This window comes from Eriocheir sinensis, chromosome 28 (genome assembly GCF_024679095.1).
Source record: "Eriocheir sinensis breed Jianghai 21 chromosome 28, ASM2467909v1, whole genome shotgun sequence".
Taxonomy (NCBI): Eukaryota; Metazoa; Arthropoda; class Malacostraca; order Decapoda; family Varunidae; genus Eriocheir; species Eriocheir sinensis.
Window position 1 is genome coordinate 581,519 of NC_066536.1, and position 13,256 is coordinate 594,774.

The 13,256-nt window shown below is 45.0% G+C and overlaps 1 protein-coding gene across 1 annotated transcript in view; it reads left to right on the forward strand.

Moving 5' to 3' along the window:
- Positions 1-11,554, forward strand: part of LOC127004344 (uncharacterized) — a 33,373-nt gene extending 21,819 nt beyond the window's left edge. Inside the window, exons 2-5 of the mRNA XM_050871905.1 lie at positions 6,970-7,100; positions 7,427-7,624; positions 9,154-9,303; positions 11,056-11,554. Coding sequence (XP_050727862.1) covers positions 6,999-7,100; positions 7,427-7,624; positions 9,154-9,303; positions 11,056-11,301 — 696 coding nt within the window. The 5' untranslated portion in view covers positions 6,970-6,998 and the 3' untranslated portion in view covers positions 11,302-11,554. The remainder of the gene's footprint in view (positions 1-6,969; positions 7,101-7,426; positions 7,625-9,153; positions 9,304-11,055) is intronic.
- The last annotated feature ends 1,702 nt before the right edge of the window (positions 11,555-13,256 follow it).

Consider the following 13,256-nt stretch of genomic DNA (forward strand, 5'->3'; position numbering starts at 1 on the left):
AAAACGGGGGTAAGAGGAAGAATGTGTGTGTGTGTGTGTGTGTGTGTGTGTTATCTGACCCTTCTCTTTCTTTCTTTCTTCCTTCTTTCCTTCCTTCCTTCCTTCCTTCCTTCCATTCTTCCTTCCTTACCCTTCTCTCCCTTCCTCCTTCCCATCCACCATTCATTTATCCCTCTGTTGGGGGGGTGGGGGGGGACAGAGGGGCAGATTTCCCTTTAACACTTGAGGGAGGGAGGGGGAGGGGGAGGGGACCATTATCAGCACTCAGGTGGACGTTTCTCTGTGCGTAGCGTTCAACAGGTGGGTGAAGAGCAAGGAAGAACTCCCTCCCTCCCTTCCTCCCTCCTCTCCCTGCCTGTTGCTTGTCATGCTTCAGTGTCTTCGCCTTCTCCTCCTACTCCAGCTCCTCATATCTATCTCCGCTTTCTTTTTTTTTCTGTTAATTTGAAATTTTTTTTTTAATTGGAAAGTAACTTTTTCAGTTTGAAAGTCAGGTATTTAAATTTGAAAGTGAACTTTTTAATTTGAAGGTCATTTTTTTAATATCCGTCAACTCTTTTAATATGAAAGACAACTTTGTTTAATTTGAGTTTTTTTTTTTTTTCTTTTGAAGGGGAAGGAGCTAGAAGAGAAGGGGAAGGAAAGAGAACGGACGGAGAGGAATGGAAGGAGGGAAGAAGGGAAAGAGAAGAGATGGAGGAGAGAGAGATGGATGGAGATGAAAGGGAGAGAGGTGGAAAAATAGAGGCAAGTAAAGGTAAGAAGGGGAGGTGTGAGGAAGAAATGGTGGAGAGATAGGGCAGAAAAGAATATGGGATGAAGTTTGTGTGTGTGTGTGTGTGTGTGTGTGTGTGTGTGTGTGTGTGTGTGTGTAAGAGAGAGAGAGAGAGAGAGAGAGAGGGGGGGGGGAGGAAATGGGCGGGGGATGCGAAAGGAGAGAGGGACAAGGGGGTGCGGAGGGAGAGTTTGAGAGCTGGGTCCCTTCCTCCTTTGCCTTATAAATGAGCTTAACTTTCGAGACAAAGGCTCTCTCTCTCTCTCTCTCTCTCTCTCTCTCTCTCTCTCTCTCTCTCTCTCTCTCTCTCTCTCCAATACACTGCCGTTACTAATAAAGCCGGAAATTCAATACTGTGAATGGACGAATGGGTCGCCTGTGTGCCCCGCGGAGGAGACGGCAAGCAGGAAGCCTCACACACCAGTGCGAGTAAGGACATGTTCGCCAGTTTGTGCTCATATCAGGAAATAGGATGCCCTAGGGAAATCATGTGGTGAAATGTAAAAAAAACTGAATTGTTTTCCATACGAAGAATGTTGATCAATGTATTTAAACCATGGCTTCGGTGGCGCAATATGTAGGCTATGGTCACTTTGACTCCTTATCCCCCTTCCTGACCTGTCCAGGGAGGCCATTCTGCTCTTGGTTCAGCCCTGACGATTATATTATTTTACGTTCAGCCTATGGGGCCGGTAGGCTTTCTTAATGAACAACAGAAAGAGTGGGAGATAGAACAGAGCAGAGGTGGGCAAGTGCGATACTTAGTGCGGTAGTGCGGCAGTACTGCATCAGTGATTCAATCATTCTGGCTTATCAGTTATTGTTCAAAATCAAATACTAAATAGACAGACTATACTACTACACTGCGAGTCTTCTTTAACCCGCGCGGTGCCGGCCATTTCAACCCCGAACCCGACCGTTTATGAGCTTAAAAAATCCTAAGCAATTGTAAGATAATGGAAAAACATGTGGTAATCTTTCGTTTTCGCTCAAACGCCGGAGAATTCCTCCCCTTCCCCTTCACTCCCCCATATTCTCCCTACCTTTCCTCCCTGGCTACTGCAGCTGTTATTCAAGGTCGCACCACCCTTCCTTCCTTCCTTCTCAACCCCTCCTCTCTCACATGACGCTGATCTCTCCTCTTCCCCCTTCCCTGTCCCCTCCCTCCTCCCTCGGAAAGTTACAGTATTGACCACAAAAAAAAAAAAAAATGACGTGTCCCACACAGATATCTTTCCCTCCCCCTGCCTTGTCCCTAAGGAAACTGGAGAATATTTTTTCTATTATATATAAAATATGATAAATATTATATAAATTGATTCCAAAAGTCCATTTGTAGCTGTTTGATTTATTATTGCTTTTATTTTGGGAAAATCTATTGTAAATTAAGGCAATTGTACTATTTTAAGCATGTTTCCTTTGATGGGATAGTCAGGATAAGCACTGAAGTATCATTTATTTTGACTACCGCTACCGCAGTACCGCACACCGCGTACCGCACTGGAAAAAAAATGGGACCGCACTACCGCAACCGCTCTACTCCGGAAAAAGTACCGCACTACCACAACCGCACTACTGATTTTTTAGTACCGTGCCCACCTCTGGAACAGAGCCCTCCAGCACACCACTGTTGATACGTTTAGGGGTAGAATAGTGACCGTATACTACAGTAGAGATAGACCGGCCTGAAAGGAAACTGGTGATAAAAGTACAGAAACGGATATAATACGGAGGAGAGTTGTTTAGAAAATAAAGATTTGGGTCAAACTCTTTCAAAAATTTTCGAGATGTCTAACAATAGCAAAAGTTTCACCGATACGGCCAAAAGAGGATGACCAGGAGTCAGTTAGGAAAGTAAAGTTTTCTAGAGTCCAAATCCGCAGTCTACGGTACCGCCGGGCCAGATTACAGTTTATAGAGCCAAACCTTGATTGTGTACGCCAGTGTGCTTTCAGGACGTTGTTAATGTGTTGCCGATAGATTATTGTTGCCAATAATCGGTGACATCCAGGAGCGGAAAATTAAATTTAAAAAATCCCTGCGATAGATTTTCTTACTTGGGGGTATTTCAGCTATGAAAAGGAATTACTTTTTAAAGTTGTTCATATTTTTTTACAACTTTCCCAACAATGTACAAGCCCTATTATTTGTGAGCGTTCGTACAGTCGCGAGCAGGAGTGATGTCGTACTTCTCAAAATGCTTCGTCCACTGGCCTCTATATACATTGATGCTCTATCCTCATTCCGAGGTGACGCCGCCGAAGCTGCCGCGCCGCTACCTTGAATCTCACAACTCGCTCCACAAACCTTTTCAACACCCCCGCCGCCACCACTACCACCACCACCACCATCACCCTTACCATCACCCTCACCACCACCACCAACAACAACAACAACACCCTCACCACCATCACCACCACCACCATCACCCTCACCACCACCACCATCACCCTCACCACCACCACCACCACCCTCACCACCACCACCACCATTATCACCACAACCCTCACCACCACCACCACCATCATCCTCACCCCCACCACCACCCTCGATCACCACCACCACCACCACCCTTACCATCACCACCACCACCATCACCACCACCACCACCACCAACACCACTACCACCACCCTCACCACCACCACCACCCATAAATAAAGACAATCTTGTTGTTCATGCCCAACACATGTGGGAAACTAAGGGCCGCTTTCACAGTCGTTTTGTTCGTTTTGATCGTTACCAATGGCGCCGATCAACGCTAACCGCTAATTAACGGTTTATTGTATGAACAACCAGGCAGCCCTAAAGCTGAAAATATACATCATTGTAAAATTTATTGAAATGAATGAAACAAGTGAACAAAATAATATGATTGATAATAAAAATGAAGATAAATAACAATAATAGCAATAATAATATTAAAGATCATAATAGTAATAATAATAATGTGTGTGTCATTGTCTGTGTGTATGAATGTGTGTGTGTGTGTGTGTGTGTGTGTAATAGAGAGAGAGGATTTGAACGCGGGCGATTTATAAGACAATAATTACGGAATCTAGCCTACTCTTGGTTGTTGGGCGAGGGGGAATTACCGTATTTACTTCACGCTATCAGAAATAAATATTCTGACTTTTTTTGCAGTACTATGATAAAGAAGTAATAAGAATAGGGATAACCATGGCGCCATGTAATTTATTACTCCTCCCTGTTTCTCTGGGTGAGGAAAGGCTTGGAGGCGGGCGTCCGGTGATGCAGGCCAGCTGCAGCTTCATGAAGCCTCCTCCTCACCGTGTGCACTTAAACGTTGACTTGGGTGTTTCTTCTTATCTTGACTGCCGTCGTGAGAGGGTTCTGGGTGGCAAAGTGAATGATGGAGTCGTCTTCTTGCCGGGTGGTGTGACGAGGGCCTCCACATCTTTTTGTATTTTCTAAACTTCCAGTCTCTTCATACCTCCATCGTTGGACTGTTCTTTTACTAATCTTCATCATCCCGGCTATTTTCTTTGTTGACATGTTAGTATTGGCCAAATTAACAATGGTTTGTCGCTCATCGACAGTTGTCTCCTTCCTGCGAGGAAGCGCCGCGGTGCCATGTGCAAAATGGCGTCGTGTGCATTTAGCCGCCAGTCACGGTCAAGCGAGCGTTTGCGAAGGCATGTTATTATATCCAGGGATGGGGTGAATCATGACCCCTTTTAGAAGGTCATGGGTGAATACAAGAACTGTGTATTCGAATACGAATACGGATACTTCATATTTATACGAATACGAATACACTGAAATTCTGATAATTCGAATACAGATACGAATACTTCATGAGTATTCGTGAATGCATTCATGAATACTTTTCGTTGAAAATAACTTTTTCATGTAGGTAGCTCGGCAATGAGCCTAATATGGTACTAAATTTATTCAATAGTAAAATGACGTCACGAACTTATAACTGATGCCAGTATTCTGTACATGTTTATCACTTCTAGACATACTGTACTTGTTTTCCAAAATTTTCAAGTAGCCTATAATCTAAGCTGTACTGAAAGAAACACAACATACCTATATCAAATTATAATACATGTAATGTCCAAGGATTCCAGAAGGGGGGGGGGAGGCAACAAAATTGAGAATAAATCCAACGATGAACCTGGAGTAATACACCCCCTACCACTGGCAAGAGGCAACTGACGGCTGCCGCCTGCCACTGCAGTGTTGCCACCTCAAAAAAGTAAAATTCCCACAAACTTGCTCTTTTTTTCCCACAAACTGTAACATGGAAGGAACAATAACTCTTATTTCTGATGATGGATTTAAGATTATTCGGCATATTATTCGAAGAATACGAATACTTTTCCCAAGTATTCGAATACGAATACTTTGATGTCAGATGACAAGTATCCGAATACGAATACGAATACACAAAATACTGTATTCGAATGTATTCGAATACGAATACCGAATACGAATACCCCATCCCTGAATTTATATCATTATGAAAATGACACATAAATAAGTGATTTCATTTCAATTACAATGTTCTCATGATTTGAGTATAACCATGGAAAATATTTATTATTTACTTTTAATCTCTATATAACTAAGAACTTCTGTTGTCTAATTTCCAAGTGAACGATATTCTGCTTGTCAAAAAGTTTCGTCCGTTACTTGTAAAACCTGAGTCTATATATACCAAGTCAAGTCACTGCTTCAAAACTGCGAACGGTACGCGCAGGAGGCGGTTTTGGGGCGGAGCAGCGGGATGACGTCACTTGAAGCTAAAAAAAAAAAAAAAAAAAATACCCGCCAGTTCAGGGGTGACTAAAGTTGGGGCCGTATGTCCACTTTGGATGTGCATTCTCGCCTTCTTCCACAGCGCGTTCAGGCAAGCCACTGACGAAAAAATGTCTTCTTATTGTGCCATTGCGTGACTGTAATTCCAATGCCTACAAACGGCGGTGTAGGGTGTGAGGGAGGGTATGTTGAAGTGATTGATTTAAATTAGTCCGCCTTTCTTCGTTTTCTCTAAATCCCCATTTCTATACATTCTCTAGTTTGGCTCCAGTGTCACGCATAAACCACGCCTCGGCCGTGTCTCCTCCCACAAACCTGCGTATGACTTGACTTGGTGTACCTATATAGACTTAGTGTACAACGACGTGATTTCATGGTTGTTTCTCTTTTTAAAGTGTATGTAAGTTGATTTGGAATAATAATTAGCATTAACAGTGATAGGAAGTTCCTCAACATAAGATTTGAAACGAATTTGAAAGCTTGCCATAATCTACAGTGTTGTTCGTGAGCGAAAATCAACGTAAGGTGCGACATCACTCCTGCTCGCGACTACATTTTTTTTTTTTTTACGTTGATGCCTATTGCGCCGGTAGGCATCTTCCCGGTGGGGCCTGATGGTCGGCCCAAGGCTTCTTCCAGGTGGGGCCTGATGGTCGGCCCAGCCCGTTCTGGCGCAGGCGAGTGTTTATAGTGGCGCCATCTTGCATTGGCTCATGCTGCCCCCCGGAACTCGTTCTTGATTCGCTTGGACGGCTTCCTCTAGAGTCCGGGTTGATGGGTGGTCTTCAGGACAGCATGTGGGTAGTTTTAAGCCACTCGGCGGTGACTGAAAAATCCGAGTGGTAGCGTGAGGATTCGAACCCGCGTCGTCCATCACGCGGCGAATGTGGGTCCAGTACGCTATCACTTCGGCCACCGCCGCGGGTAAAACAATACATCGTGCTCATAAATGAGAAGGGGGACAGAGGTACCACAACGGTCATTTCTTTGTATATCCCGCTTGTTAGCATCTTACCGGGTAGAAACTGCAAAGTTCTCTAAGTTGGAAAGGCTGAAAGAACTGACTTATTAGTGGATTTCGAAAAGTAGGCAACACAGACACGCCTACTTGCAGTGAATGTAATCGCTGCCAGCTCTTGTGGCTGCAACATTTAACTCTTATATTTATAGCGCTTTTTTGTCAATGCATTTCATTTTGAACGAAGTGTGAGATTTGCCTATATATTAGGTACTTTAGTTTTAAGTGACTGCGTGTAGTTTGATTAAAGGATAACTCAGCCTATCACATTCAGAGGTCCATTCATCTATATATCAGATCAGACATTATTGTAACCAGGCAAATTATTATAACATATAAGGGATGAAAATTAATGCACCACCTCCTACTTATTTAATCTTCCTCTCACAGTAGCATCAGCATCACCAGGCGTCTGCATCATGGTGGACGCGGACAGCCTCCAGTATTCAAACTTAAAAGAGGACGACATAAAGCCTGTGATGGACTTCATGGCGGAGCACTTTTACCCAAGAGAGCCCTTGGTGAGCACTTAGCTTTTTGTTTAGGTCAACGTCAAGTTTCATCGTTGTCAAACCTATGTTCAACCTTTGTTCAGACTGCAATCATCCTTAATATTATAAGCCTTGTTCTGCCCACGTCTTTCTTTCTTTTTCCCATTTGAACAACATTCCGTCCGTGTTAAAGCTTTGATTTGACGTACAGGTATATTGCCCTTTCCTCTTTTAACAAAGCAGTTCAAAAAAAAAAAAAAAAAAAAAAATCTGCTAATAGTGCAATGGCCGGGCTGCACATGACCTGCTTCGAGGAGCTATTATTAGGTTAGTCAAAACATTTTCCCTACTCACAGAGCACGGGCCTGCACATGACCTACGAAGACAACAAGGAGTGGATCAGCCAGTCAGTGGCGGATTGGGTGCGCAGCGGTGTGTGTGTGGTGGCGAGGGACCCAGACACTGGGAAGATAGGCGGCACACTCCTCGCCACCATCCTCACTCGGGAGCAAGCCAACACCTACCAGCAAGCACTCACCAGCCCCAAGACCAAGGTGGGCGCTCAGGCTGGCATGAAGCCCTTTTTTTAATGTGTGTGCATGTGGAAAGAGGAAAAGAATGACCAATGAAATCATAGGTGATGAATGATGACAAATTATCTCAAGGCTAAAGTGAAGAGAGAAAAGTATATTGAGACTCCTACTGTATACTAAAAGAATAAATGGGCCTTTTTTTACCAGAATTTAAAGATCTGAAACAAATAACATAATGCAGCTGTATATAGCATATAGCTGTATATAGTTGTATATTTGGGGAAGGGGTGGCTGAGTGGTCACCTTGCTGGCGCGGCATCCAGAAGGCGCAGGTTCGCGTTCCGCCCGCCGCTACAAACAAGCTGGCAAATTTTCAGTCATAGCCGAGTGTCCTAAAATTACCCACATACTGTTCTGAAGACCCATCTATCAACCTGGCCTCTAGATTCTCTCTAAAAGAGGATCAAAGATGAGCTCCGGGGGCCAGCATGAACCAAGCAAGATGGCCTACGCCATAACAGACTGGTGTCGACCACACAGCCCCACCACGAAAAACGTAAAAAAAAAAGAAGCATAGTCTTAAAACGCAAAACCTTTACCGACAACAGCTTATCGCATTTGTATGTAAACCTATGGAAAGAGCTGATCGTATACTGGATCATACAGGAAGGTACATCAATACTATCCTTATTTTTTTGCTTTTCTTCCCTTTGATATTTTTTGCTGTTGTTGTTGTTGTTCATTTGAGTGTTTAGAGGTCTCATTTGTTGTGCTAATTAATAATAACAATAATATGATCATGACAACTGGATCAGGATTGGTAATAATCATGCAATGGTATCTTGTTTCCTAGTTAACCAGCTACTCTTGTCATTTATTTCCTACTAACCTTCAAACTTCCGGGGAAACCTTAAGAAAGTGTAGAAATCAAAATTAGTGTAAAAGAGCCATGGAATGTGTGCGGGGAATACGTAAATTGCAGTACCCTACTCCGCTGTCAGAGAAAAAGGCACAGCGCTAAGCGCTTCACGAGTATTTATCGCACATGTAAAATTAATTATATAACGACGGAAAAGAACCTTCCGCGTCCGGTGCAACGTTAAGCTAAATTTGTCCACCCATTACATTTCACCTCGCACCATTAAAAACCTAACCAAACTAAATATAACCTAACCTAATGAGGAAATACTTTGCCCCTCCTCAATCCACCCTTATTAGGATCATTAATTAACAGGCAGATGAATACAAAATGATTATACACAGGGGTGCTCTACCTCCTTCGACTCTCATAATGTTTCCACATTTTCTCGCATTGGTCATTAGGCATATTATGGTTATTATTAGTTTCTTAAACCAATAAGGCCTTAAAACAATCCAATGAACTAAAAAAAAACTATCAAATGGAAGAAACATATAAATAATAAGCAGCAATAAATACCCAGTGGAATAATAATAAGTGAGGTTCAAAAACTTGCAAGATATAGCGACGACAAACATGTCTTCCAGTCAGGGAAATAATACGAAACTTAACCTCTCCCTCCACTGCCCAGGTGAAGACTCTGCACACAATCCTCTCTGTGCTGGAGGCCGCCGTGGACTTCTTCGAGCGTTACGAAAAGGTGGACCGCATCCTGGAGCTGGCCATGATGACTGTGTCGCCTGAACTGGCGGGCCGCGGAGTCGGCAGGCGGCTCGTGCAGGTAAGACCGTTACATTTAATTATATTTATAGGCATATCGTATGCCGACTACAATGATTCACTCCTTTGTAAACAGGTGGAGCAATGGCTGTAGTTATTTCTACTTGAACAGAACGCTTGAGGTAAGTCACCGTATGCGAACAAAACCAATCACAGTTTAGTTATGCGTTGCACGATGGCTTTAGTTATTATCCCCATGAACCGGTGTAGCGTTAATTTGTTCAACCATTGAAGAAGTTACACACACACACACACACACACACATTGACCTCTGCTGGGGTCGGTTGTGTGACCTGAGCGCTCCGTGCAGCCGCTAAAGGGTCGCCTGTGACCCTCCTCACCCGCATCTACATCCTCACCGTTACCACTACACTTTCCCCCGCCCAATCCTACAGTCACCTACACCATCATCGGACAGTGCAGTGCAGTGCAGTATGGCTTACCGCTACTCTCTACACTTCCTTCGCTTCCTCAGGCGTGAAGCTGGATACCCCCCCTCACAGGCCATAGACACACTAAAAACACTGAACCTATTTCGTAGTCGTGGCCGCCGGGCAGGGTGCTGTGTTCAGCGAGCCATCAATGCTATTACGAGTGTACGCCCAGTGACTAATACAGTAAAGCTTAGCGAGTACAAACACACTGAAGTGCCGCGCGTGTGGTACAACCTCCCCTCAGTGCTGATGTTGAACGTCACCTCCCTGAACAACAAGCTCGACGAGATTATTACCAGCCTGTGATGGAAACGGAAAGCAGGACAAAATGGTGGGAACTTGGGGGGACGGTCAGCGAGGCAGTGACTCAGCGTCTACACACAGGGCCCATACCGCGTGATACCACATGGAGGCGGGCGGGCGCCGAGCGTCACTAAGATCCAAACGGTACCGGTACTAGCGGCAATGCGCAGTGCCAAGTGATCATGACGCTTCCCGGCACCCGAGTGATCATGAGGCTTCGCGGTACCAGGTACCGGTACCTGGTACGTTACAGATAATCCCCTTGATTTTTCAGTGAGACTAGCAAAACTCAACATCCCAAAATAATCCCTACAATAAAGGAGCATGACGAACCTACGTTCACATGGCGCGGGGTGGACTGATGGGAGTGACGTCACACAGGACAGGGAGCTTTAGAGCTCCCTGCCCTGGGTGACGTCACTAATATAAAGTACTGTCAAGGGAGTTCTAATGTTAATCAGTAATAGTTTATACTTTCACTATCACCACAGGGAAGTAGACGGGAGTCGAGAAATTTTGTCTTTGTTTACCAATCTTATTTACTTATCTCTGTTGTGTTATTTTCATCTGTTATTATACAAACTACCACTCAATGATACACAACGTGTAAGTAGTTAGCAGTTTAGTACAGTTAAATGTCATAATAATGAACATATTCACGAAAAAGTGAAAGCACACGTACCTTCACTTTGATGTTGCGGGCTGGAGTGGGCTCCCTAAGATGGCGGCCAAGGTACTTCCGGTTGCCGCACGCGAGTGTCTGGCGCGTGCGCTCAAGGTATATAACTCTGTGGTCTGTGCCATACCACCTTCCCTGAACACTCGCTGTCAAGGATCTCAGAAGAGTGATTTTCCCCTCTGTTGGCCACCACCAACTTAAAATATTTGATTTCTCAACAGAGCAGTAATACATCAACTGCTGTTATAACAACATAATTTGTTACCTCGTTTTTCTTCAACACTGACACCATACACCTACTGTTACACCACGTTGATTTTTCTCTGTCTTCCTTCAGGAGAGTGAGAAGCGTGGCCGCCGCCTCGGGTGCCAGTTGGCCACGGCGCAGGCCACGGCGGTCCCCTCACAGCGGATCCTCTACCGGCTGGGCTACGAGGCACTCTACACAATGGACTACACAACATTTGAGATCGCCGGGGACCGCGTGTTCGACATGGACAGAATGCTGGGCACGCCCTCCGCCAAGGTGATGGCCCGCCTACTGGAGCCTCTAGAGGAAAATGGAGAGAAGCTTAAGGAGTAATGGGTTGTAGAAGTATCTGATATTTCTCCCCTTCCCTACACCCCTTTTTGTTACATATTCTATCCAGGTAATGATTCTCGCAAGGGAAGTTTTCCACCCTCAAGACATTTTCAAAACAATGTATATGCAAACTGTTTTATTTTCTGATTGCAAATGTTAATACAAGCTTTTTACTGGTTTACTCAGTATTGCATTAAATTAATGATCATTAAAGTATTTTTATTAACTTTCTTTATTTTCAGATACTACAGTACCCTCTCGAGTTTCGCGCTCGCTTCGTTCCGAAGGTATAGCGCTAAACTCGAGGATCACGAAACTCGAGGTATTGAAAACACTGAAAAAGCGCTTATCTGTTCCGACCCGTGTATTTTTTTTATTTTTTTTTTTTTTTTTAATGTGGGCTATGGCGCCGGTAGGCTATCCATCTGGGCCTGATGGTCAGCCCAAGCCCGTCGTGGCGCAGGCAACTCTTTATAGTGGCGCTATTATAATTGGCTCATGCTGCCCCCCCCGGAGCTCACTTTTTTTCCTCCTTTACTCCTTTGTTATCTCAAAATACATACCTTGGAAAAAGGAAGAAAACAGGAAGAGAGAACGGGTCGTTTAAAGCCACTGATGAAGCCTTACGATTGGCTGAGCTCTGAAAACACGCTTGTGATTCGCTGGGAGTCCGGTGACGTCGTCGCCGGCGCTCACCCGGTCAACGGCCTCGCTTCCACTGCCACGTACTGGTCGTTTTCCTCTTACCGTTGTGGCTACTGGCAACGCCCGGGCGCCCACCCGGGAGCAAGTTGTCGGTTGTCCGTAAGCTGGTGTCACACTGGGCCTTTTTCTTCCCACCACATTGGCGGCAGCTTGGGCAACCGGTAAATCAAACTTTTCCGGGTGTGCGTCACACACGGCCAAGGTTGGTTGCCCGTAACCACATCCACAACGCAAACAAAGCACTTGCCCTGCATCAACATGGCGTCGTCTGCTAAAGTAAGGGCTGTCGCGGCTTGTGCTGTCATTACCCAAATTATGGACTTGTTGCTGCAGTTAAGTGGAAGGAAGAAGCTATTGTGGGTGTGGCGTGCCTGTGGTTCCTCTGTGCCAGTTCTCATTGTCACCATTGCGCGTGAGCAGCCGGCCCACCCATCTAGACTCCGACCACAAACACGTGGATCGAGTAACAACACACGCACACAAGCACGCACGCACACACCAGACTCATCATGAACCATGGCAAATGTTTCTCACAAACAAAAGTAGCTTCGCCATTTTCTAGTGTTAGAACTTAATTGGTGAGTGGTTCCTACAAACCAAACATACCCAATGGCAAGAAGAGAGCAGTGTTAAAGACAACTGCTCTCCTCTTGCCAAGAGCTAGGTTTGATTAATTCATGTGAACCACTCAACAAATATGTTCTAACACACTCAATTAAGAAACGGTGAAGTCGTTTCTGTTTGTCAGAAACATCTGCAATTGTTCCTAATGTGTCGTGTGTGTGTGTGTGTGTGTGTGTTGTTATTCGATCCATGTGTTTATGTGGTTGAGTCTAGATGGGTGGGTTGGCCGCGCATGCGCAGTGGTGACAATGAGAACTGGCATGGAGGAGCCACAGGCATGCCACACCCACAACTGTTTCTTCCTTCCAGTTAACTGCAGCAACAAGTCCATAACTTGGGTAATGGCAGCACAAGCCGCGACAGCCCTTACTTTAGCAGACGACGCCATGTTGATACAGGGCTTTTTAGACGAAAACGGCCATTGTGACACCGCCTTAAGGAGAGCGTTGGCGATGATGTCATTGGACTCCCAGCGAATCACTAGCTTGTTTTCAGAACTGTCAGCCAATTGTAAGGCAGCCGCCTTCAACTGCAGCTTCAAAACGACCCGTTCTCTCTTCCCGTTTTTCTCTCTCTCTCTCTCTCTCTCTTGCCATAGCCACAATGTTTGGAGGAAAACGTCCAGT